The 27,213-nt window shown below is 40.6% G+C and overlaps 1 protein-coding gene across 5 annotated transcripts in view; it reads left to right on the top strand.

Moving 5' to 3' along the window:
* Window positions 1-27,213, top strand: part of DTX2 (deltex E3 ubiquitin ligase 2) — a 1,297,167-nt gene that overhangs the window by 877,564 nt on the left and 392,390 nt on the right. For all 5 annotated transcript variants that reach the window (XM_044054219.1, XM_044054221.1, XM_044054218.1 and 2 more), the window contains 2 exons: window positions 5,467-5,534; window positions 6,918-7,076. In XM_044054219.1, the coding sequence (XP_043910154.1) occupies window positions 5,467-5,534; window positions 6,918-7,076 (227 nt within the window). The remainder of the gene's footprint in view (window positions 1-5,466; window positions 5,535-6,917; window positions 7,077-27,213) is intronic.

Raw genomic sequence — 27,213 nt, 5'->3', positions numbered from 1 at the left:
TGAATTGTATAGGTTGTAGGTCACATTAAAGATGAGAAGTTTTGAAATGATTTACTGTGGTCTCATTTTTTTAATATCACAAAAACCTGGCATTTTAACAGGGATGTATAAACTTTTTTATATCCACTGTAAATGATGAGGTATTGCACTGCTACTATACACACTCCAACTTTCACCTGAAGTCACAATATCTATGATTACAACCTTTGTCTTCCTTCTGGCAATTAGAGTAAGCAGATGGTCCGACTTGCACAACCTGAACTGACCCTCCAGCAACCCAGCTCCATTTCTGAATGCCCATCTCTGGTATCATGTATGCAAACCAGTCATGACTAGGTGTAATACTGCTGCAGAAGTCTGTCTCTGGGATTCTGTTAAATTGAGTAAATGAAATCCCCATGCTTTCACCCTTCCCTGAGCCTCTAGTGAACCTTAAGCTCTTGGAAGATGCATACTGAAAGTTGAAGGTGCAGCACAGTATATCCCAGTCCATCTGGAATCCTTTTTGTTCACTGTCTGTACCTTTTTGTGATTGGATACACATCAGAGCCATGATAGATGAACCCCAAGTAAAGTTGAAAAGATGTAAGGAAGAATGATCAATTGAGGACTGTGGACTGTTACGTAGTACCCTACCTATGCAGTAACATTTCACTTGTTGGCAATAGGTTTTAATAGGTCTGCTGTTTAAAGTGGTGTGATCAAGGCATAAGGATAGCCGTCTGGACACTGTAGACAGAAGAGCTGTATGTAAGATAGAAACGTGTTTTAAAAAATTAGTAGAAGGCTGAAGAAAGGAAGAAATCTCCACCATTCAGAACATGTCAGCAGAAAGATGCTTCCCATCTTTCAGGTTCCACTGTCAGTGAGTTAACAATTGGTAAGAACACCACTTTCAGGAATCCACTACAGGAGGGCATCAAAACGTCTTTTAAGAATATAACAAACAGTTTAGAGAGTGTGGTGAAGGTAGGGGGTTTGTCATTGGAAAATACTTAGCTTTGTAGTCTTGGATTGAGAATTATTCATCCCACTTGGTTTAACATTTTTGGCACCAGAGTGTCTGTTTTTCTCAGTGACAGCTTTGTGTTACACCAAGAGATAGAGTGGATAATGACTTTTTTTCTTTAGTAAAAGGATATTCAGACATGCTTTGAGTGCCATATAATGAAGCATATTGTAAGAAAATTGTGTTTGAGGGGTGGGATTGAATGTGAGAAATGGATTAAATTTGTGTTGTCAGGTAATAGTGAATAGGGGCATTTTGTATTGTAGTAATGAGGCTTACAGAGGTATTTTTCTGACAGAACACTTAAATGTAAAATTTTACTGTATTACAAGATTTGGGGTGGCCACGGTGGTGCAGTGGTTAGCGTTGCCGCCTCACAGCAAGAGGTTCTCCAGTTCGATCCTCGGCTGGGGTGCCTTCTGTGTGGAGTCTGCATGTCCACCCTGTGGTTGCATGGGTTTCCTCCGGGTACTCCGGTTTCCTCCCACATCCCAAAGACATGATGTAGGTGGATTGGACACACTAAATTGGCCCTAGGTGTGAGTGTGTGTGTGTGTGTGCCTTCTTTGGAAGGTTGGGTGCCGGGCTGGCAACTCGACACTGTAAAACTCAACTGCCAATCATGAGCGGGCAGGTGATCTGCTGTGGCGACCCCTAACCGGAAAAAAGCCGAAAGAAGAAGTCAAGATTTACAGTGTTCAGAATTTGAAAGAGAAACTTTAAGATTGCAGATTGAAGAACTCCTGAAGAAGTTGATAATGTGGAATAACTTACCCTAATGTTTGTATTTCTAAGTACTTTGAAAAGAAGTTAATAACTGTTCATTGTGAAATACATACATTCCTGATTTTTGTTATGCATTTAGGACCACGTAGCATACACATTTTAGCTCTAAAACTTTACAGCTTTCATGTAGATACATGTAAACATTTAATAATGGTTTTGGTGTGGGTTGCGTTTAGTTAGATTTAGTAATTATTCAGCAATTTTGGTAAATGATTGTTCTCATTAGATCATTTTGGACCATAACATGGGCTGTAGGCTGTGGCAAGGTACTTAGAACACCAAGCATGTTAAGAGAGCCAGGTATATTAAGCAATTAAAATAATGCAACAAATGCTGTATAGGGGCAGCTGCCATAACATACATACCACTGTGTGACACATGGAAGATGTGCATTTTATTCACAGATCTTGCAGTAGCCTGCTGTTAAATTGTCAGGTTGCATCTGTCACTGATGCTGTCGTTAGGTAAAGTGGTCGGTGGTTTTTCACTCTTGTAAGCTACACTACTTAACAATTAGGTACTGACCAGACTTAAGGAAGTCCGTAACCATTCAGTCTGTAAGGCTTATACCAAAACAGAGAGGTTACACAGGTTGGATAGAATATTTTCACAACTGTTTGGCACTTCCATTTATGTGGAACTGGTAAAAGAACAGTTCTTTGAGTTTTTATTAAAAACATGTTGAAGGGGATTGTTTCAAAAAACTTTATATAACCTACATTATCAAACATTTCAGCATTAGGGGTAAGAATGTGTGTGTGCAGCTTAGGGTTTCAGTAGGGATAAGGTAAGGGAATAGTTTTCATGTTGCAGCTGTGTGTGTGTGCGCCTGTCTATACGTGTGCCTGTGTATACGTGTGTGTGTGTGTATATACGTGTGTGATGTTTGGGTAATGTGTCCGTATGTGTGGTATGGTGGTGCTGTTAAGGAGAAAGTTCTTCATAACATAAAATGCAGGACTGGAACTACTGCTCCCTTTTACTAGTCTTTTACTAGTGGTTTGTAACCGTAACTCCAATCCTCTACATTGCCTTTCAGACTGCACCACTATTCCCTTAGGGCTGTCCTAGTGATGTTTTTTCTTTTTTCTTTTAACTGTTCAAAGAATGAAAACATTTGCTTTCCTTTTGCAGTCAGCTGAGTTTTTTGGCTTTTGATTTATTTTGGTTAAGTGAAATGCCACGAATTAGTTTCAGAACCAGCGTATATACTTTTGGTGTCATACATGTATATGTAATATGAATAAAATTATTGAATATGTATGTGTGTCTATATGCAGACTTGTGCTGTTTATGAACTGGTGTTATTTTCAGTTAAGCAGGTTATCATAGCTTGTCATGGTATGTCATTTTGCTGGTTAATCAGCACATCTGTTCTACTTGAGAAAGTAGTCTGTCCCTCTTGCATTACATAATTTACTTGTAATATATCTTCTACTTTACTAGACTGTTATTGTCCGATTGAACTTTCTCAATTTTGTCCTCAAGCTGTTGATGCTTTAAGGTTTTTTGGCATGATAAATGCATTTTAGTGAATCATTTGCTTGGTCTGGCCATGTGTTGGTATCTAAAAATACCCTTATGGCATCAGTCTCGCATTACCCTTTAAGATCGTCAGGAAAATACACATTTGGTTGCACTGTGATGTATAACAGCTCATGCGGGTCAAGGAAGGTGCATTATGCTGCCCAGCTTGTTTCTGTGTGTAGCTTAGTAAAATCTTAAGAAGCTGAGAACTGGTGCTGGTATAAGTGGCAAGTATGATGGATGTGTTTATAGAGTAAACTAAAATTCAAGTACATGAAGAAATGTCTTGTGGAGGTTAACTGGGTTCACATTTTTATTGAATGTAGAAATGTTGTTCAGTACTGGAAAGACGTTGGATATTTTGTAAATGCTCTATAGTCTGATAACTGCCATATTTCTAACTCACTAATCCTATTCACTGTTTTTATACCTAATGTAATACCTAAATCTCAGATTCAGTTACTCTGGTCAGTTCTTGCAGTTGCCAGAAAAGTTATTACTTCGAACTGGAAAAGTAAACAAGATTTGATGTTTAAAGAATTTATTAATTTAGCAAACGTTGTTTGTAAAAAAGAACTGCAAACCATTTGTTATAGAACTCATAACATTACTCAAAAAAATAGCATGGCAAAAATTGGAAAACCTTTTAAACAAATACTAATACCTTCTCATGGATAAATGATCGTTTATCATGGATGAAAGTAAACATTGTAAATAGTATTGTGATTGTTTTATTATATTTGTTATATGTACATTTACGTATGTTTATAATGAAAACAAAATAAAAATGTTTTTGAAAAAAAAAAAAAAGAAATGCCCTGTGATGGCACAATTGTGCAGTCTAGGTGAGCCATTGTCATGGCAGCAGGTATGTGCTTTCCTCTGTATAGGGTACTTTTCTTTCCTTTCACCAAATTTTCTTCTTTGTTTCCATTACTAGAGATGATGATGTAAAAAAATTGACTACATGATGCTTTACAGAATGTGTTGTGCTGACTAGTTAAGTCAAGGAAGTTATCTTTAACGTCTTTATTAACATTGTACTTTGCATAGTGACATAAGTACACGTTCAGTCATGAAAGAGAACAAACCATTACATGTCTTCTTTTGTGCACATTACTCAAATATGATTTGTAAGCCATGGTGGTACAGTGGTAGCGTTGTTACCTCACAGCAAGAGGTTCTCCTGTTCGATTCTCAGCTAGAGTGCCTTTTGTGTGGAGTCTGCATGTCCTCCCCGCGGTCGAGTGGCCTCCGAAAGACATGCGTGAATGAGCTTGCCTTCGCTGAAGGTTGGGCGTCTGGATGGCAACTCGGCACCATAAAAAAAAAATGTACTGCCAATCATTAGCGGACCGGAGCTCCGCTGTGGCGACCCCTAACTGGGAAAAGCCGGAAAGACAAAAACTCAAATATGATTTGTCTTTTTGTTCAATTTAGCATTATTTAGGTTGCTTGTGTGGTTCTTCCCATGAGATATCACTCCTGAACATGATTCTGTATAACTTGATTCAGTTTATTTCTGTGTAGTTTACTACTACCTTTTTTCTAAATATACCACCTCCAGTGTTTCTCCTTTACAGCATTCAGCAATTCTGTTACATGTGATTTTACTTTTGATTTCCATTTCCCAGTAATTGCTTTTTTGGCATCCAACAGAATTAAACTTAGTAGGGACTTTACAGTTTCTAGGCAAGTCAGTTTCTGTGTCCTAGCTCAAAGGAACAGTTTCCTTAGTTAAAATAATTTGCTCCCCCCACCACTTCAGAAAAAGTACCCTGTAGGAAATTTTTAAATTCTATCAATTTGTTACAGTTTCAATTTCGTGTTCCCAGATACCCCACTTTCAAATCACCCCCTCCAGAAACTGCTGTGTACCTTGTGGAAAAATTCTCTGAAATATGTTTGGGGTATTTAAATACTAATGCAAACACTTTCATGCGAAATTTTTAACCCTTTAAGATATTGCATACTTTGTAACCGTACAAATGTAAGGAGAAGTTGGTCTACACCAGTTTTGTGTCCTCTTTCTTACCTGTCTGACTTGCAGAAAATGTTTCAGTTGCTTTAGATTAAGTGCTCTAGAAATCTTGTGCTAGTTGCATAAGGAGCTTGTGTGCATAATGCTTTTATTTTGCTTTTAGTTGCAGGGAAGGAGGTAGAGGATGTGGTAAGGAAGCATGTGGAGAAGATCGAGAATCCACCATCTGAGGTAAATATTTTAAGTACATTGTTGGTGGGGCATTCGTGCTGCCATCATTTTGTTTGCAGGCTTTTTAAACTGAGCTTATTGAAGTTTTTCTTTAGTTGTGGCAGTTAGTTAATGTCATGATGTTCCCCAAAGAAGGTATTCCATAGAATAGTATTTTTCACCTTTTAATAGATTAGTTTCAAAATTCAAAATGAACCTTCAAGGTTTACAACAAACTGTATTGCTTAAAAAAATAGACCTCACTCAAGTTCAGTGAATTTTGCTAAGAGCTGGCAGATGACTCATAGTAGCAGGTATGTTCACACAATGAATAGCTTTTGAAGTTGATTGCTTCTTGGACTTTTGAACCCCACAAAATATTTATGGGCTGACAGCATCATCATTTCACTCAAAGAAAAAAATTGTCATGAAGTGAAACAGATCTTTTATATCACTGTGCAAATCTTACTTTGTACATGCAAAGCATATAATTGCAGCAATTCCAAAACTTAGAAATGTTTTCTTCTTGAATTCCTGTTGGCTGGATCTTATGTCTGTGAACATTATTTTTTTTAACATTAAATGTTCCAGTTTTGCTTAGGTTATTTGAGATTACACATGGTGCAAGTCTGAAGAATCACCTCACTTACCAAGTTAACAAAATTTAACTTGAGCAGTCGATTTTTTGTGTGATAGCAAGAGGCATTGCTTATAGGCTTGTAAACTTCTAGATCATCACATAATTTAAAAAGAAATGGAACATTATGACATTGAGTGTTATACCTTAAAGCAAGTCTTCAGTTTTTGCATTCCATATTCTGTGTGCGCCTTCATTTTTTTCCTGTTTTGATTTCCATAACCTGTGTGTGTGTGTGTGTGTATACTTTTCATTTGTGACCTGGGTGAATAATGGACATTTAAAGCGAAATACACACGAGAATGTGTGTATACCCATAGAAAATGATGTTTTTTGTAGGGAGTGCAGCATTTCCAGTTTTCAGTCCTATGTAATCTTTCATCAGCTGTTTTATGTTTTGAATAGACTCTTGTGTTGACCAGAAGGGCACGTTTCATTTTATAATTTGAGGCAGAATCAAGACAATCTGTTCCTCTTTCCCATTATTAAGGCACAGTGCGGTGCTACCTTCAAGGGTGAATTTGTTATAGTAATAGCAATGATTTTGTTTTCTTTTTTTATTTACAGCCTGACTGTATTGTCAGATGTAGAGTAGTGGTTTGGAAGGAATATGCATCAAGGATGAAACAAGAATTTCTGCCGAGTTAGCAAGGCCATTCTGGCAGACGTAGTTGAGAGAGGCATGCCTGTTTCCTTGCTCATTTGGTTAATGATCCTCTAGCAGTTTTTAATGTTTTAATGGTAATGACTAATGTTCTTCCTTGAAGGACTGCATGATCTGCATGGAGAAACTGAATAGTCCTTCTGGGTATGATGGAGTGTCTGAGAGCAAATCCTTCCAGTCAAGTGAAGTTGGGAAGCTGATGAAATGTAGCCATGTTTTCCATCTGCTCTGTGTACGGGCTATGTACGACAGTGGAAACAAGGTACTTGTATTTTTTATGATTTTTAATGCAATTGTTTAGTTTGTACTTTGTATTTAGTGTTGATTGCATACTGTCTAAATGCCCACATGTACATTGAGAAGAAAATAGTTTCATTTTTTTTAATTTATTTTTTTGGCAAAACCTGGACAATTTGAACCTATTTATTCAGAATGACAGTGACTTGTGTCCTTCCTTTTCTTCCTTTTTGCTTGTGTCAGGGAAGCCCACAACCCCCACCCCCAGTTTTCCCATGTAGAGAGCTTCATTCCCTAACCTAATATAACGAACTCCAGGACTGCACACACCATTTAAATAGAATCCAACTGAGAACTACATGTGACCTCTGGAGATTAGGACTTTTTTTGTGACAGTAGTGTTGATTTTACCTTTGAATTGCATGTAAATATTTGCAGTGAAGAATTCAGGTTGGTATTGCATAACGTAGAGGTTCAGGTAACATGCTGTGAAAGCAAATGGTGGAAATTTCATTCTTACTGCTGCAGTAGCTTGAGGGATGTATCCTGTTAATGATACAGCAAATGGAGAGCTTCGAAAAGTATTCGATCCTCCCACACTATCACTCTGTGTCTGAGCCTTTTTTTTTGAAGGAGGTATTTAAACAGCCAGCGTGACTAAAAATCTTCTGTATGCACTTGCCACCTTGTTCAGATGCATCTGAGGCTCTTCAGAACCAGCAGATGGCCAGAGACGACTTGTTTAAAAAAAAGAAACATCTTTATTAAATTATCACTTTTGGCATAGGTAATCTTACATTCATATAAATGAAAACAAATCATATTGACTGCAAACATTTTACATCACAAACCATATTGACATAATCCTAGCTGCAAACATTATACATCACTTATAATCTACCTAATCATTGTCAGTCAAACATTATGTAGCTCATTCAAGTCCTGCCTTCTCTTAAACCTCATTCCTCCCCTGTATGTATTGTTCCTACAATTCCCATTTTCCCTATTAATTTGCTCCTATGCTTTTCTAAAGACCCTAAGTCCAGTTGTTTTATCGTTGGTTTAGACTTTGATTTCCATTTTCTAGTAATTGCTTTTTTGACAGCCACAATAATTAGACTTGGCAAGGCCTTACTATGTCTAGGCAATACTGATTCTGTATCATAGCTCAAAGAAAATCATTTCCCCTGTTAGACCAGTTTCCTCACCCAGCATCTCTGACAGAGTATTCAGCAGGGAATCTCTAAAGTCTGCCAACTCATTACACTCCCAGAAGATGTTCCCAGTTATCTCTTTCTTCCCCATCACACCTGTCTAGCCAAGGAAAAATTGTCTAGAGTCTACTTGGGGTATGAAAATATCTATGTAAACACTTCCATGCAAAAATCCTAAATCTTCTAGATTTTGTTGCATATTTGGGAAACATACGTCTCCCCCATTGATGTTCTTCATCCCACATTGCTGCAGTCCTAACACTTGGGTAGTCCGCTGTCCCTCGGTCGGCCCGAATATCAGAGTATAAGGCTGACGTCGGTCAAGGCGCATTTGACTGACATCAGAACGTCCGGGTACAAATGCGCATGACCGACGTCATATCCTCAGTCTTTTTTGCCGCATGGTCCGATGCAGAAGCAGTGTTGCAAGTGCCGTTCGGCGTTCTGAAATTTTTCGAATTCGGAGTTTCAGACCGAAGTCAGAGTTGGTTAAGTACCCGTTGGGAATATTTTGGTTTTTCTTGCCTCAGTGGTTTACCGGATGTCAGAAAAAGTGAATAACTGTATTTCTTGTGGGAAACAGATACCGCATAGGGATTACCATAATTTGTGTCTACCTTGTTTGGGACCTGAGCACGCGTCGTTGGGTGTCGCTTTTGTGCTAGGCTCAATAAACGCACTATAAAGCGTAGGTTGGATTGTGCCAGGTTAGTCTTTGGGAAGCGGTGCAATTACAATATGCCGCCGGATGCTCCGGCGGCTTCTTCTAAGAAGCGCAAGGACAAGGCAGTTAAACCTAGGTTAGATGAGTCGTCCGAACCGGACGCCGGTTCTTTAGAGGCGTCAGTGGAACCGGTGGTTCCGACGGAGGCCTCTATGGAGTCCCAGGGAGAGACTGTGTTTTTACAGGATGTGGCCTCCCAGGAGGCAGGTCAGGCTGTAGGGGCTTCTCAGGTAACTGTACTCCCTCCCTTCCTAAGGTGTCTAGGCCCTCTCTTTCTGCTTCCAAGGCTTCTCCTAGAGGCAGGTCTAGTTTTGCTTCTGTGGGTGTCACTCCTAGTTCTTCAGGTTCTGTGCCCAAAAGCACATGCTTAAAATGGCAGAAGATTTAATTACTTTAATTAGAGGCTCTATGCCCCCTCCTGATAAGAGGCCTAGGATGGAACCTGTGTTGGGGGATTATGAGCAGGCTTCGGATGTGTCTGAGTCTTCGGCTGAAGACTTGCAGGAGTATTCTCATTATTCTGATTCTGATGTGGATGATTCTACTCCTTCTGCTTCTCCTCCTGAGGATTTTTCTTTCAGAGACCCTTCACTCCATGAGAGAGCATTTTAAATGGGAAGGTCAGGATTTCTCTGATTCCAGGAAAAGGCTTAGGGAATTTTTGTTTTTACCCCAGCATAGGCCTTTAGCTATACCTCCTGTTCTGAATGTAGTGGAAGATGTGTTTGCAGAGGCTTCGCTTAATCCTGATTCTTTGCCTCCTGCTCCTGTTAAACCAGATAGGTATTACAGGGTGCCTGAAGCTCATAAGTATCTTTTTAAGAGTCCTAGGGCAGACCCAGAAACTGTTAGCCAGGGGCCTAAGGGTGTAAAGGCTTCTGTTGTCAAGAATCCGGTTCCTGCAGATAAGGAGGCCAGGGCCTTGGATAGATGGGGAAAGAAAGTTTATACTTCTTCCACTCTTGCCATGAGAGCTTTGAATTGCCAGTTTCACATGTTGAAATATCAAAATTATCTCCTTTCACAGTTGAAATCTAAGGTGGATGCTCTGGCGGAAGGTATTGATTGTAAAGAGTTACAAGATTTAGTGCATGTTTCTGAACAGGTGGGTAAGCATTCTTTGCAATGTGGTTTTGATGCTGTACAGGCCTCATCTAGAGTGGCTGCTACTGGGTCAGTTCTTCGCAGGCATGCCTGGCTGAGGGATCAAAATTTATCTGACCATGTTAAAACTAGGATTTTGGATGCCCCTTTGCAATCTGATGTCTTGTTTGGTTCTCCTGTTGAGGCAGTTTTGAAGAAAATGGAAGACAAGGCTAAGTCTATGCAGACTGTTAAAGATTTTTTGCAGGTTCAGCCTCCAAAGTTTAGTAGAAATTGGCCTACTAAAGGGGGGGCGTATCCTTCTTATGATTCCCAGTCTAGGGGTAGATCTAGACGTGGCAGGGGCAGAGGTCAGGGCTGTTTCTGGCCTAGGACAGGGAGTTCTCCTGCACAGTCTTGGTGAGGGCAGAGGTCAGTCCTTTCGTAAACAGACCCAATGACTTACCTTTTCAGCTGCCAGAACCTTCTCGACTGGCAGCACCTTTGGGAGGAAGGTTGGCACTTTTCAAAGAAAATTGGAGTTTGATTACCCAAGACAGATGGGTACTGGATATCATACATCACGGTTACAGGTTTTATTTCCATACCTTGCCTCCTTTCAAAGGCATGCCAGACATTCCTCCTCAACAAAGAATAGAGGCTCACAAGCAAATTTCTCTGTTACTCCAAATAGGGGCCATACAGCCGGTTCCTATGCCAGAAAGGGGCCTAGGATTTTATTCTCGCCTGTTCCTTGTGCCAAAAAAGGGAAACACTTGGAGACCGATTTTGGATTTATCTATCCTCAACACTTATCTGGACATTCCCAAGTTCAAAATGTTGACGTTACAACAGCTTTTACCTCTACTGGGCAAGGATCACTGGATGGTAACTTTGGATCTCAAGGAGGCTTACCTTCATGTTCCTATCAGGCTAAGTTGCAGGAAGTATCTGCGTTTTCGGACTGGGACTTCTCACTATCAGTTCTCTGCATTGCCCTTTGGCTTATCTACTGCGCCCAGAGTATTTACAAAAGTTCTGGCTCCAGTGATAGCTTTCTTCAGGCTGAAAGGAATACAAATCTATCCGTATTTGGACGATTGCCTGATACTGGCTCAAGGAAGGGAAGAGCTTCTTCGTCATTTGGAGTATGTGATAGCAGTGCTAAGATGCCTGGGGTATTCTGTGAACGAAATAAAGTCCAGTCTAGTACCCTCTCAAGACATGTGCTTTCTGGGAGTAAGACTGAATACAGCATCCCAGATGGCCTTTCTAACCCCGGACAAACAAAAGAATCTTTCCCTTTACTTCCATCATCTATCTCTTCAGTCCGGGCTGACTGCAAGGACAGTCCTTCAAGCCTTAGGGTTCATGGCATCTTGTATTCTGGTGCTTCCCAATGCCAAACTGCATATGAGGAAGTTGCAATGGTATCTCAAAAATGTATGGACACAGCACTGCCAGCATCTGGACACTGTCATTCAAATAATTCCTTGCATTCAAAAGGAATTTTTGTGGTGGGCTCAGGAATGTCACCTAAACAAGGGACTCTCTGTGACCCGGCCAGAGGCGAGTCAAATTTTAACAACAGATGCCTCAGACAAAGCTTGGGGAGCTCATCTAAATGGAAAGTGGATACAAGACAAGTGGCCTGTCAGACTACAGCATCTACATATCAATTTGAAGGAGATGTTAGCAGTCCAGTTTGCATTAATAGCTTTCAAGGATTTACTTCTTCCAGGGCAGGTGTTGATTCTAACAGACAACACAACTGTCATGTGGTACATCAACAAGCAAGGGGGAACACATTCTTATCCTCTATGCAGGCAAGCAATGATTTTGTGGGAGACTGCTCTCAGTTTACAACTAAGTCTTCAGGCAAGGTTTCTGCCGGGAGCACAGAACTCCTTAGCAGATGTGTTAAGCAGACAAATCATGGATCCCCACGAGTGGAAACTGGATCTTCATGTATTTCAGAAATTGACAGTGTCCTGGGGAACTCCAGACATAGATCTGTTCGCTTCTCCACTAAACCACCAGCTGCCAAAGTTTTGCACAAAGCGGTTTCATCCCACAGCTTGGAAAGTGGATGCTCTTTCTTTCAGTTGGAAAAATCTTCATGTGTATGCCTTTCCACCTCTGCCTCTCCTCCCAAAGGTACTTCTGAAGGTCAGACAGGACAAGCCAAGGATGATTTTGATAGCTCCAGATTGGCCTCAACAGCACTGGTACCCATTACTGAGAAGTCTGGTACAGAAGCCTCCATGGCCTTTGCCTTTGATTCCTCATCTGTTGTCCCAGGAGGACAGTCATTTGCTCAATGTCAAGCTTCACTCTCTTCACCTAACAGCATGGCATATTCTGTTTTAAACCATAAAGGGTCTCAACTTCCACAACAAGTTTTGAATGTGATTTTGGAAGCTAGGCGGCCTAGTACAAGGAAAGTGTACGCAGATAAATGGAAGAGATTTTTATTTTGGAGTGCAGCTAAGGATTTGGATGTTTCTGAGCCTGATTTAAGTGTGGCTCTTCAATATCTTACTGAGTTATTGGACAAAGGTTTGTCCTTCTCTTCTATTAAGATTCATGCTGCAGCAATTTCAGCTCACTACGACTGTGACCCACCATTGTTTTCTCATCCTTTGTTCAAGCAATTTCTTAGAGGGGCAAAGAATATAAGACCCCCACGTAGAGCTCCTACTCCTGCTTGGGATCTCAATTTTGTGTTGGAGAAACTCACTCTACAACCTTTTGAGCCTGCAGCTACTGCTGAGTTGAAATATTTGTCATGGAAGACTGCTTTTTTGTTGGCCATTACCTCTGCAAGAAGGGTTTCTGAATTGCAGGCCCTTATGGCAGTTGAGCCTTTCTTAATTTTCCATAAGGATAGGGTATCTTTACGTACTAATCCTTCCTTTATGCCTAAAGTGGTTTCTAGTGTGGCTTTAAACCAAACTATTCATTTGCCTACTTTTATGCAAATCCACAAACTAAAGGGGAAAAGATTTTGCACACTTTAGATGTACACAGGCAGTTGCGATATTATTTGGACAGAACTAAAGGGTTCAGACAATCGCAGCAGTTATTAGTTTCTTTTGCTTTGTGCTCTCAGGGCAAGCCCGTGTCAAAACAAACTATTTCTAAGTGGATTGGATTTTGCATTGCCTTCTGTTATTCCCATCATGGCAAAGAGATTCCAGCTGGGATTAGGCCTCATTCCACTAGGGCTACTGCCACTTCAACAGCTTTTTGAGGGAGGTGGCTACTAAGGATATTTTGGAGGCAGCCACTTGGAGTTCAGTGCATACCTTCTCTAGGCATTACCACCTTCCTCTGTACTCTAAATCCAGGGCTGGTTTTGCCACTGCTGTGTTGCAGGGCATGTTGGCAGCCCCTGCTTCATTATAGTTTAGCCATCCTCCCTTACCTCAGCTTTGGGATTCTACCCAAGTGTTAGGACTGCAGCAATGTGGGATGAAGAACATAGTACAGTTTTGTACCTACCATAAATGTAGATGTTCGAAGATCCACATTGCTGCAGTCCAATTTACCCTCCCTCCTTCCCCTCTGTACTTTGAGGTGGTTGTGTGGCCTGGGTTATCCCTCTGAGGTATAGTGTATATATTGTATATATTGTACATATTTTTGGTATTAGGCTGGTTGGTTGTTTAGTTGTTGTCTATGGGTTTTGACCTTTCTTTCAGGGTCTTCTGACATCTGGGGCAAGAAAAGACTGAGGATATGACGTCGGTCATGCGCATTTGTACCCTGACGTTCTGATGTCAGTCAAATGCGCCTTGACCGACGTCAGCCTTATACTCTGATATTCGGGCCGACCGAGGGACAGCGGACTACCCAAGTGTTAGGACTGCAGCAATGTGGATCTTCGAACATCTACATTTATGGTAGGTACAAAACTGTACTTTTCTTTGTGAATTGCATATCCAACCTCTCTATTCCCAATCCTTTCTAACCTTCTCTGAATGATTCTTATAGATGTCCTTCTATTCTCATGTTTCAGTATTCTTAACCTTAGGGAGTCGCTGCCTGCAGCACCGGACATCCTGCCAGTATACCAGAGTCTTGAAAGCAGGGCTAGGTGCGACGCTGCATGCAAGAGCCATAAATTGATGACTGATGAGCTGTGTCTGTGACGTCTGCACATACCCATTTCTGAACTTTTCTGCCTCAGTGTGTTTCAGATGTCCGATTGCCAGATCCAGTAATCCGGTGTTTGTTTAACTTTGGCCATCCATTTTTGAGAATCGTTGTTGGCGGTCTGCATTCAGATAAGTACCCTTGTGAGTTTCTTCTTGTTTCCTTACTTTTTTCAGATGCATTTCATCTAGGAAGGGAAAGTGCGCTTGTGGAAGACAAATTCCACACAAGGATGTGCATAATCAGTGTTTATTATAGGGGAAGGTCCAGACTACAAGTTCTCTGATATTTCCCAATGTTTTGTTCCCAAAACCCATAGAAGCCGTCTGTTGGCCTAAAATCTCTATTTGGATAATCGGTGTCTCCATCTGGTGTTCAGGATGGAAGGCAGAGTGGGCACCTCCGACAAGCCGCCAAGGAAGAAGGCTAAGAAAGTTAGGCCAGACGTCCAAGCTGCGCCTCAGGTGTCTTGTGAGATACTTGAGACGAGAGTCAATCTTGGATCGCTCTGGACTTCGGGTACTTCGTTGTTACCGGGAACCAAAATGGAAGCCGGTACAGTGGTATCCAGAGTGTGTCCGCTGAGGCTTTACAACCATCAGCTCCTGATGGTGAGGGGAACCATGGCTTGTGGTGTCAGAGGGGGCTTTCTGCCTTGCCATCCACTCCGTCGGCACCCAGGCCTACTACTGCTCGTACCTCCTTAAAAAACAACAGAAGGAGAAACACAAGGCTAAAGACCCTACTCCAGCTTGGGAGACCTTTTCCCAGTCTATTCAAGGCCTTTCAGGTACTCCAGACCCAAATTCCCCAGTCAGGCCAACCACGTGTTTCACAGGAAGAATCAGAGGAAGAGTCTTCCTCCTCAGATGTGTCCCTGACCTATTGCTCTCAGATTGAATCCCGTAAGGATTTTCTTACTCCTGAACGAGGAATCCCTCACTCCTGATTCCCTTGGAGAAGATTTCTCCTTTGGGGATACTATTTCCCTGCTTAGGCAGCATTTTAAGTGGGAGGACTCATGTTTCTGAAACCAAGAAGAGATGCTTTGAACTCTTGCAGATGGAGCAGTTCTCACCATCTGCAGTCCCACCTTTACTTCCAGCATTCCAGAATGTTTTCTAGCTGCTTCCCAGATCCCAGAGTCACAGCCTCCTGCTAACAAGAAACCAGATAGATTTTATAAAGTGACTGCAAAGGAGCAGTATCTTTTCAAGAATCTGCCAGCAGATCCTGATGTTATTGCAGTTTCAGCTGACAGTCTTTGAGGCAGCTACCTTCATCTTCCCTTTTTTCCACTGATAAGGACAGTAAATTTATGAATAGGTTGAGGAAGAAAATATATACTTCTTCCACTTTGGCCATAAGAGCACTATCAGACTCATATGGGCAAGTTTTTTCTGGATTCCCTGGCCAAGGCCAGTGCTCTACTGTCTGACATGTCTGACTCACCAGCTAAGGCTCAGCTAAATACCCTTCTGTCCATGGTATCACAGGTAACTAAATACACAGTTAAGTGCAGCTAATGATGCTGTTGAAGCGTTTTCCAAATTGTCTGCTTCTGGTTCTGTGTTAAGGAGGTTCTCATGGTTGAGACTTCAACCTTTGCCTTTGGATGTCCAAGCTAAATTGTTAGATGCCCCTTTGGATAAATCAGCACTCTTTGGAGCAGCCTCTGTAGAGCTACTTAAGTCACAGCAGGCAAAAGGAAAAGAATTACAGAATCTGAAACATTTATTGGTTTCACCTTTTCCCAGATTACATAGGCACTACCCCCAAAAGCCTAGCTTTGTCAGGAGTCAACCCTCCCATTCCTCTGTTGCTGCAGTCCAGGGGACGAAAACAACCTGGGAAACAATATGTTCCTAGATCTTCTTCCACCTCAACACCTTCTTCCTTTCAGAGGCAGCCAGACCCACATAGAGCTCCTCTGCTGTGACTCTCTTCCCTTACCCACCTCCACTTCCCATTCCCCCACCTTGGGATCTTAACTTTGTGCTAGAAAAACTTACACTACCTCCTTTTGAGCAAGCCCATTCTTCCTCTCTCAAATTCTGTACTTGGAAAATAGTCTTGTTAGTAGCTTTCACTTCTGCCATGAGGGTCTCCGAGATCCAAGCACTTATGGCGTCACCTCCCTACCTTGTTTTTAGAAGGATAGAGTTTCCCTAAGAACTAACCCTTCCTTCATGCCAGTAGTAGTTAATTAAATATCCTTAATACAGACGATAAATTTGCCTGTCTTCTACCCTCAGCCAACAGAACTCCTCAGAAAGGACCTTGCATTCCTTGGATATTCATAGGCAGCTGAGTTTCTACTTAGACGAGACCAGATCGTTCAGACAGTGTGATAAACTCCTTTCATCCTAGGGCCCTAGGCAAGGCTGTGTCAAAATAGAGAGTTGCCTCTTTGATTTCTAAGGCTATTGCCTTTTGCTATTCCTTTCATGGAAAACAATTGGGTTTGTCTGTCAAAGTCCATTTCACCAGAGCCACTTCCTCTTCAGCAGCCTTTTTCAAGGGCATTGATTGCTCTTCTGTTCTAAAGGCAACAACTTGGTCCTCGGTACATACCTTCACCAGCCATTACAAATTGGAGTCCATCTCCAGGGCTAGAATAGGGTTTACTAGGTCTATTCTGCAGGGTCTCATAGACTCTGGTCCCCTACCTGCCCACCCACATTACTGCCTTGAGACCTTTGGTACTCTCCCTAAGATTAAGAATATTGCAACATGAGAATAGAAAGACATAGAATAGTTGTGTAAGAACTTACCATAACCATAGATGTTTTTCTCTTCCATGTTGCAGTATTCATTCCCACCCACCTAGCACCCTTGTCTTTTGACAATTTTATAAACTAGGTCTTTTCCCTGACTACTGACTGTGTCTGGGAGGTTTTTTTTGTACTACCCTTTCTCCTCCTATTCCTGGGGGCGCTCTCTATGCAGCAGCCAGTTTGTGCAGACGTCACAAATATAGCTGGCGGCTCTTACATGCAGCGTCACATGTACCCCTGCTCTCAAGACTTTGTTATACTGGCCAGATGTCTGGTGTTGCAGGCTGCAACTCCCTAAGGTTAAGAATACTGCAATATGGAAGAGAAGGACATGTATGGTTATTGTAAGTTCTTACACAACTGTTCTTTATCATGCAATATTTTATATGCTCTACTAATTATGCCTTTTTTAATGGCAGCTTCTGTTTTAGATTCTAATAAAAACTCTACCAGTGCTGGTCTTTCATTTTAGAACTGCCCTAGTTCTTTCTCTTTGCCTGTACTCTGATAAAAATCCTTGATAGGGAAGGTAATTTCTAACCTGCAGTCCAAATAAGTAAATTGTTGGCATCTTCCCATTCTAATACCTTTTCCTTTTGGGGTTATTTGCTCCCAATACCTTAGTTCATTTGCCAGTTTTCTCCAATAAATTCCAGCCCCCTCTTGCCTGTTGTCTTTATCCTTAATTGCAGTCAGCCCTATTGGCAGAATCTCCTTTCTCCAATCCTGTTTTGGCATAATTGTTATGCTATTCTATGAATATAATAGTCTGATTGTTGTTCCCCTTAACGAAGGTCTGCATCCAAAATCCCAATCTTTGTTTCTTGAGCTTCCCCCTGTTTCATCATCATCATCCCTTTCCACTTTGAATTATAGTTTTATGCGTGCGCTATATATAGGAGCCTTATCTGTGTTTCTCTGAAATACCCCTTCAAATTGGGTAATACCAACCCGTGTTGTTCTGTTGGAAGAATCTGCTTCTCATTTGACTTTGGCCGTCTTCCTGTCTCAGATCAAATCTTTCTTTTTATTAATAGCTATCTACAACTTCTCCTCTAGTTGATAAAATATCCCTGAACTGTGTATGACTAAAGGGACTAAAAACACTTTAACTGCGTGTATCTTACTATCCATATCCATATAACAGAGCTTCCATTTTCTCAGTTTTTGAATTATCTTTTTAGTCTCTTCCCTTATATCCTTAGCTGCCACACTTGGCTGGAATCATTTTAATCCATACTCCTAAATTCTTTATTTTATCATGTCTCCATAAATATGGATATTGCTGAACCAATTCGTGAGTGGATACATAATTTACTGCTGTTGCCTTTGTTTTAGCTTCACTAATTTTGTATCCCGAAAAAGATTTGAAACTCTCAAAATGTTCCACAACACTGTAATGTCCCTTTCTGGTTTTGTCAGGATTAAAATATCTGCAAATAGTCAGCTTTTCTTGACTACCATGCCAGTTATATACTTGAATTTCTGAGTCCCTTATTTTCTTTGCCAATATTTCTCTGCTTTATACAGACTTTCATAGAATTTGCAAAATATTTCTAATACCTCTACATGATCTGTTGTTACCTTCCTTTGTTTTAGGCTCCCTAAGCTTGGCAACAGACCTTTCTACTTTCTGTTCCCTGAGTCGTTGTGCTAAAAGTTTTTGTGCTCTAGAGTTATTAAAATTGTTGCTTAACAGCAATCTTTCTAAATTTGTTCATATTATCAAGGTAATCCTTTATTTTCTGCTTAGCATTCTGCAGTTGCTCCTGCTCTTCTGTTAGTTTCTCCCTAGTCTGCAATACTTTAACATTTATCAATTCCTCTAAATAATTATTACTTAACCATATCTCCCTTTCTTTTATTGCCACCTTATTTTTAAACTCCACTTTAATTTTATCCTAAGACCTTTCTACTTTCTGTTCCTGAGTTGTGCTAAAAGTTTTTGTGCTCTAGAGTTAAAACAGTTCCTTAACAGCAATCTTTCTAAACTTGTGCATGTTATCAAGGTAATCCTTTATTTTCTGTTTAGCATTCTGCAGTTGCTCCTGCTCCTGCTCTTGTTCTGTTAGTTTCTCCCTAGTCTGCAATATTTTAACATTTATCATTCCCTCTAAATAATTACAACTTAAACATATCTCCCTTTCTTTTATTGACACCTTATTTTTAAACTCTACTTTAATTTTATCCTACTCCCTAGCTATATTTTCAGAAGAAATTTCTGTCTTCTGAAATAGCTCCTGAATAATTTTCACTACCCATTCCTTAAATTCTTCTCTTTTCAATAGATATGTGGATAAGCACCAACGTCTAATTTATTTCATTATCCTGTGTTTTTTAGTTATTATTGGCACATGATCTGAAACAGTTATTGGGTTCGTATCAAGACCTTCAATTAAATGCAAGTATTTCTGTGAAATGTAAATTCTGTCCAGCCTTGTACAGGTTTTGTCTCTTGGGGAATATGTGCATTCACTCTGAACTCCTATTACTGAATTCACATCTTCCATGCCAGATATTTTCATAAATTTCTTCAAAAGTATTCCCTCCCTTGTTATACTTTTGGGCCTCCCAAACACATCGTCACTGCAGCAAATAAAATTCCAGTCCCTACGTACAAATGATATTCTTTGCTAAATGCTGATGATTTATCCTAGAATTTTCTTAATCTCCATTATAGCAGTTTTAGGTGGAATATATGTACATGCCAGTGTAATCCTCCTCCATTGCCAGTAGGCCCTTAGTATTATAAATCTACCATTATCATCTTTATCCTCTTCTATCACTGTTGGAGCTCCTCTTGCAATTATTATAAGTACTCCTTTTTTCCTTTGCCCCAGGTATTCCACTGAATAAACAACCTAAAAACCTTTCTTTATCAAATTTACATATTCAGTTCTTTCCAACTGTCTCCCCTGTAGCATAGCGATTTGCACTCTACATTTTTTAATTTAGTTTACTACTCTTTCTTTTTTGTATTTATCTGCGAGACCATTGACATTTAAAGACATTACAGAAGGCATTATTATATTATAAGTTATTCCCACCTTTTATGTACAACAGCTTTTTTGTTAAATGTCTAGTTCCAGGTTTTGGGTTACATGCATACATTGTTTGGCAGGTTGAACTTTTTTATACAGTTTTTCTTGTCATATCTATTTGAGCCTACGTCACATCTTACAAAACTTTTGGTTTTATTGAAAGCCCTCAAAGAAAAAACAAACACACCCCAATACCCCCTAAAACCTATTAACTTAATACAAGCACATAATTCTGTGTTCATCTGCAAATATTGAAGTCTTACCCTCCTGTTAGGAACAAGTGTCCCAGACATACAATTACACTGCTAGTTTCTCTCTCTCATATTTTAGCCCATTTCTCGCCATCAGATTTTCTGCATGGACACTTTAGTACCAGATACAGAATTACTACTAAGCATACATTTGGTATAAAAGCCATATAATATTCAGTATTCTTTTTTTCATTTACTAGCTTTTTCTTAAAACATGTTACTAGATCAAGCTAAGAGCCTTAATCCTGAATCCTGTCATTCTTCCATGCAAAAATGAAAATAAAAGCACATAGATTTATTTTTTATTTTGTCATGCTCTTTTAACCAGACTGTTTATTTATTTATTTTTACATTGCAGTGCCCACATTTCTTAAATCTAAAGGAGATAGAGAAAAGGGAGAAATAATTAAAAAAAAAAAAAAAAAACAGGAGCATCTATTTACAGTAGTATCCCCATTACACTTAAACGTAACTGAGAAAACTTTACCTTATAGCATGCAACAAAAATGATATGCAATAAAATACTATTAAGAAAAAAGTGTTTTACTTATAGTTAACTTTCTCCCTCCTCTTCCCCTCCCCTAAGTATTTTTCTGAACATTAATGACATGAAGTAAGGTATATGCTTTAGAGTCCTCCACAAGTCCAAAATAGTCCAATATTTCCAGATTTTCTTGTTCTGTCATATTTCACAAATATAATTATTGCTTTGTAATCCCACATTCCTCAATTTCCAAGTTACTGGTTTTATTCCTGTTCATGTCCATTTCCTAAATTCTGTGTCTGCTTCATTTTCAACATACTCTCATGCTCCCTTCTTCACTCCAGCATTTTCCGTTGAAACATTGGAAAAAGTTTCACTGGCACAGTCTGTCTGTGGTCTTTATTACCAGAAGAACAAGAAGCTGAATCTCCTGTTTCACAGCTCACTTTTTATTGGACAAACTTTTGTATTTCATCCTTAGCATGTACTTCATCAAAAAATGTTTTTGTTCCTCCAGGAAAGAATGTTTTGAAGATAGCTGGGTACAGCAGTTTGACTCTCACACCTACTTCTCAACATTCCCTGAGTAGTGCACCACATTTACTCCTCTTCTGCCTGGTGTATGATGAGTAGTCATTCTCCATAAACACTCTGCCATCCCCTACTTTTAGTGATTTGTCTTCTGGCACAGTTTTGCCAGCGTCAGCTCCTCCTGCTGGTAGGATTGCATCTTCACTATTAAAGGTATAGGTCACTTTCTCATAACCAGGTTTGGAGAATACACATGATGTGCCCTTTCAACTACCAACTTCTGCTGTGAAGTACCAGTCCAGTTGCTTATATGTGCTTTCAAAAAATTAATTCCAGCTTCTCTCTTACAGCTGAAAATCTGAGGTTTTTCCTACATGCTGTGTCGTCTAATTCTATTATTTTTAAACACCTTGAGCAGTCCCATATTCGCCAAACCTTTTTCTTCATTTCGACCTGTGATTTATTTGCAATTTTTATCACCTCATCTGAATATCTGTTTAAAATGTCTTCCATTTTTTCCAGCCTTTTGTTGTTTGAGTTGATATGCTTCATCATGTTTGGTTTATTTTAACCAGGTCTATGTGCAGTTGTCCTATACTTTCCTCTAGGTTACTGGAAGTCATGTCTGGAGGTTGCAGTACTTTTTGCTGAACAGCTGCAGAACTTTTCCCAGTCAGTGTTTTTCCTTACCTTTTGTAGCTGATTTTCTTTCAGGTGCTTTGTATTTCTTTTTTCCTGGCATGCAGGCAGTACACTTACTAATCAAATACTGAAATTTACCCAGAAACGCAAGTCTGCTACTATGCTGAGTTTGTTTTCACACTGGGAGAGCTAGAATTAAGCTGCTGTTCTTCATTTTTCACTGTTGTAGTCATTACATTTGGGTTATCTGCTTGCAGTGGCCCTCAGTCGGCCTGATTAACAAAGTCTTGGGTCCTGTGTCAGATGCTGTCCTTTCTTCCATGACGTCAGATCGTCAGGGGTATAAAACATGCAGCCGACGCCATTACATCAGTTTTTCTTGCCCCAGATGTCAGATGCCCCCCTAATGGGAAGCAATTAAATCTATAATTGCAAGGATATACCTCCAACAAAAAAGCAAATACACCAAAAAGCTTTTTGAGCATAGTAAGGGAGAGTAGAGGTATAGCCAAAAGAAGAAAGAGGGCTAGAGGGAGGGTAACCAGGACTGCAACAGTGAATACACTCTAACATCTACATTTATGGTAAGTGTACACAACTGTACTATGTTCTTCCTGTTTCACTGCTGCAGTCATTACATTTGGGTAGATTCCCAAAGCTAAGGTTGGGAGGAGGAATTTAAATAGAATTAGGACCAGCTATAAGGCCCTGCAAGACTGCAGTGGCAAAGCCAGCTCTGGATTTAGAGAAAATGGGCAAATGATAATGCTTGGTGAAAGTATGTACAGAACTCCAGGTAGCAGTTTCTATGATGTCCCTTGTAGGGACACCCCTGAGAAAAGCTGTGGAGGTAGATGCAGCCCTGGTTGAATGGGGTCTGATGCCCTGTGGGATAGGTTTTCCATGGTGCTTATAGCAGAAATGAATGCAGTGGCCTATCCATTTTGAAATGGTTTGCTTTGAAATGGCTTCCCCTCTATCCCTGCAGCAAATGCCACCAGCAGTTGTTCAGATTTCCTTTGAAGTTTAGTCCTGCGCAAGTAAAATCCAAACCCGACGCAGGACCCAAGACTTTGTTAATCAGGCTGACTGAGGGCTACTGCAAGCAGATAACCCAAATGTAATGACTGTAACAGTGAATACACTTGAACATCTACGTTTATGGTAAGTGTACACAACTGTACTTTAATCAGTGTGCAGGGATCTTGGAAGTCCTTGGCCAGAGACTTCCTTTCAGAAAGGTATTACCTCTTTGGGTAATCTTTTCACACAATTTTGTATTGGTGTTTATTTTCTATTTATTTTTCTTAGAATTGCAGTATATCACTTTAAGATTATCAGAATTTTAGGAATACCTATCAGGCATTCCTGGAAAGCCTCATTTACTGTCTACAAAACTGCCTTATAGTTAAAGTATTTATGTAAAATTTTTGGTCTTATCTTCACCAGTTTGTAGCTAAAAATGATATATTTTATTGATCTGAAAATGTACTTTTTGGGCAGAAACTCTATGGTAATGTACTTTTCGGGGAAGTCGGTCTGTTTCTAAGAAGAGTGAATGGTGTGCTGCTTGAGTAACTTTTTTGAGGGGGATTAAAATTTTTGGAAAGGTTGTATGCTGCTTAGGTGAGCTAAGTGACAACTTACCTTCTGACAGAAGGCTTCTACTACATCTTACCAGCTGTAAGGCTTTTTCCCTGGCTGCAGCATGGATTCTTACCATGGTCCTGCTGATGTTCTTTGTGTTTCACTGTTGCAGTCATCACGTTTGGGTTATCCCTGTCAGAGTAGCCCTCGGCCAGCCTGAATACCAGAGACTTAGTATTTATGCGTCAGTTGCTGTCACTTTTGGACTGACATCAGGTCGTCACTAGTATAAAGTAAAGCAGCCGACGCCATTACATCAGTCTTTCTTGCCATGGAGCCCAAAGCAGAAGCAGTTTGCACGAGTGCCAGTCGGCCGCTATCTGAGTTTCGTCTACCGAATTGAAGTTGAAGTCTTCTAAAGCTAAGTACCCCATTGGGGATCCTTTTTTCTTGCACTAACTGATGTCAGAAGAAGTTAATAATTGTCTTGCTTGTGGAAAACATATACCACACTGAGACTTCCACTCTTTCTGCATCACTTGTTTAGGCTTAGACCACAACTTTGTGCGTTGTTGTTTCTGTGCTTTGTTCAATGCCAGAATTATCCATCATCGGGCCCTTATTGTAGCCAGATATTTTCACTTACAGTCCTCAAATTCCGATATGGCTTCGTTAAGCCATCTGACAGCAGATCTTCTGAAAAAAATGTAAAGATAAAGACAGAGATAGACCACACAGGTCCAAACCTTCCGACGACGCTTCCGTTAAGCTAGTTCTCCAGTTCTCAGTGAGGCACTTTTGCAGCCCTTGATGTCAGATTCTGTTGATTCGCAGGTCGCTACTGAGAACCTTTTGGAGTCTGGTATGCTGCAAAACTCTTCTTCGATTAAGGATCCTGTGGTCGTTTCAACCTTGGATGGGTCCGGAGCCGCTGAGCAGGCACCAGCTTCTGAGTAAGTCCTTAGCACTACCGAATCTCGACACAAACAGATGTCTTCTTTCACGACTACTGTTCTTTCTAAAACTACTGAGTTTCTTAGGTGCAGTTTATGAACCACACCCAAGAAACAGACTACCCACTCTCAGGAGCCTGCTACATTGCCTGAGTCTCAAATGCTTAAAATGGCAGAAGACCTTATCATGCTGATCGGGGAAGCCAAGCTACCCCCTCCAAAAAGAAAAGGGATCTGTCCCCTGTAGTTTTGTCTGAACAAGAGTCAGATGAATCTGATGCATCTGAATATGAAGACTTGCAACCTCTCTCCACCTATGAGGATTCTGATGCAGAGGATTGCATTCCTTCAGCCTCTCCCCCAGAGGATTTATCCTTTGGGAAAACCCTGCATACCTTAAGGGAGCATTTCCAGTGGGAGAGTTAGGAATACCCTCAGTGTTGAGAGACTCAGGGAATTCCTGGATCTTCCACAACACAGACCTTTGGCCATCCCCCCAGTCCTGGATGTTGTGGAGGATGTTTTCCTCGAATCCAGCTTGACTCCTGACACCCTTCCGCCAAACAGACGGGTACTATAGAGTCCCTGACTCCCACAAATATCTTTTTAAAAATATTACAGCTGACCCTGAGTTTATTTCTCAAGGGCCAAAAGGAATTAAAGCAACCTCTACTAAGAATCCCACCCCCTCAGACAGGGATTCCTGAGCTTTGGACAGATGGGGTAAGAAAGTATATACCTCAAATCCAAGTAGGTAGGATAAAACACAGGAACACAGTTGCGAACAAAATCCTAGGATTTATTCACCACTCCAACCACTTAGGCAATCAAAAAAACAGCCAGTACAGTCCACAGAGCAATCTCACATTAATGCTTTTCGGAAATACTGCGTTTTCGTATTCAAAACATGCACTTCCTCAGATTAATGACTAGTTCTCCTTGGCAACTTTTTATACTCTCATTAATTGAATAATTAATTAATTAACAAACAAAATTTAAAATTTATTGAATCAATAAACAATTCCCCTCATACCTATTTCAGTTAATACCAAAGCCTCATTATGTTTTGCCTTAAAATACATTTCTTGAAATAACGTAAAGTGCTTAGATCTTTATTTCTCTATTAAATAATTAAAATCATAAAAACCTGTACATATGAAATATAACACTTTATACTTTACAAGTATATACCTCAGCTAATGCTGTCAGGGCACTATATGCTGAAATTTCAGCAACATACCTTGGAACTCCTTAAACAAAAAATGTCTTCCTTTTCTGCTTGGGCAGAATCTAAAGATTTACAAGAGTTAATGCATTCTTAAAGTCAAGTAACTAAACACACCTTGCACTGTGGTTTTGACACCCTAGAAGCTTCTTGCAGGGCAACAGTCACTGGATCTGTCATTAGAAGGCATGCATGGCTTAAGGAACAGCTCCTGCCAGATCATGTCAAATCTAAATTGTTGGATACTTCCTTGCACAAAGATAATTTATTTGGCACTAAGGCAAAAGAGGTCTTAAAGATGGAAGAAAAAGCAAAATCAATGCAAGGTTTCTACTCCCAGACTTTTTCTGGTGCTCAGAAAAGAGGGCATCTGGCACCCCATCCTCGATCTATCCATTCTCAGCACCTTCCTGGTGATCCCAGAATTCAAAATGCTCACCATCCAGCAGCTGCTACCCATGCTCTCCAAGTACGCTTGGCTAGCCACTCTAGATCTAAAAGAGGCCTACCTCCACATTCCTATCAGGGAAACATGCAGGAAATATCTCTGCTTCAGGGCAGGATTTCAACACTTTCAGTTCTCTGTGCTTCCCTTTGGCTTATCTACTGCTCCCAGAGTTTTCACAAAATGTCTGACTCTAGCCATTGCCTTTTGCAGACAAAGAAATATTCAAATTTACCCATGCGTAGATGACTGCCTTATTCAGGCAGACAGCCAGGAGAAGCTGCTCAAGCACCTGGCCTTTGTAAAGACCTTACTAACCTCCCTAGGGTACGCAGTCAATGAAAAGAAATCCAGACGGGTGCCCACCCGAAGGATAATCTTCCTGGGAGAAAGTCTGGACAAAGTTTCCCAGATGGCATACCTTACTCCACAGAAACAAATTTTCCTGACAGCCTACTTCTCTCAACTGGCCACCAGGCCCCAGCTAACTGCAAGGAAGATCCTGAAAGGTCTGGGGTTAATGGCATCTTGCATACTTCTCATTCCATATGCCAGAAGATTGCATATGAGGAACCTTCAATGGTACCTAAAGAGCCTTTGGTGCCAACACTCTCAAGACTTGGAAACACTTCTACCTATAATTCCTTGCCTCAGAAAAACTTTTCATTGGTGGGCAACAGCATGCTCCCACAACATGGGAATGCCTTTCTCCCCACCCCACCCCCGCCTCCCAGACCCTCGCCACAGACGCATCAGACTACGCTTGGGGTACACACCTGGATGGCAGATGCATACAGGGCCAATGGAGCTTACAGCAAATCCCTCTGCACATCAGTCAAAAAGAGATGATGGCTGTGCAGCACACCTTGATAGCTTTCAAGCCCCTTCTCTCTCCAGGGGCTCTTCTGATCAAAACAGACAACACCATTGTGATGTGGTATGTCAACAAGAAAGGGGGGACTCGCTCCTTCCCTCTGTGCAGGCTGGCCATGAGCCTTTGGCACACAGCCTCTGCCATGCAACTCCACCTGTTAGCACAATTCCTAC

This window comes from Protopterus annectens, chromosome 13.part0 (assembly GCF_019279795.1).
Source record: "Protopterus annectens isolate FY-2018-M chromosome 13.part0, PAN1.0, whole genome shotgun sequence".
Lineage (NCBI taxonomy): Eukaryota > Metazoa > Chordata > Ceratodontiformes > Protopteridae > Protopterus > Protopterus annectens.
The sequence above is the reverse complement of the archived record's forward strand: the minus strand, read 5'-3'. Positions and strand labels throughout refer to the sequence as shown.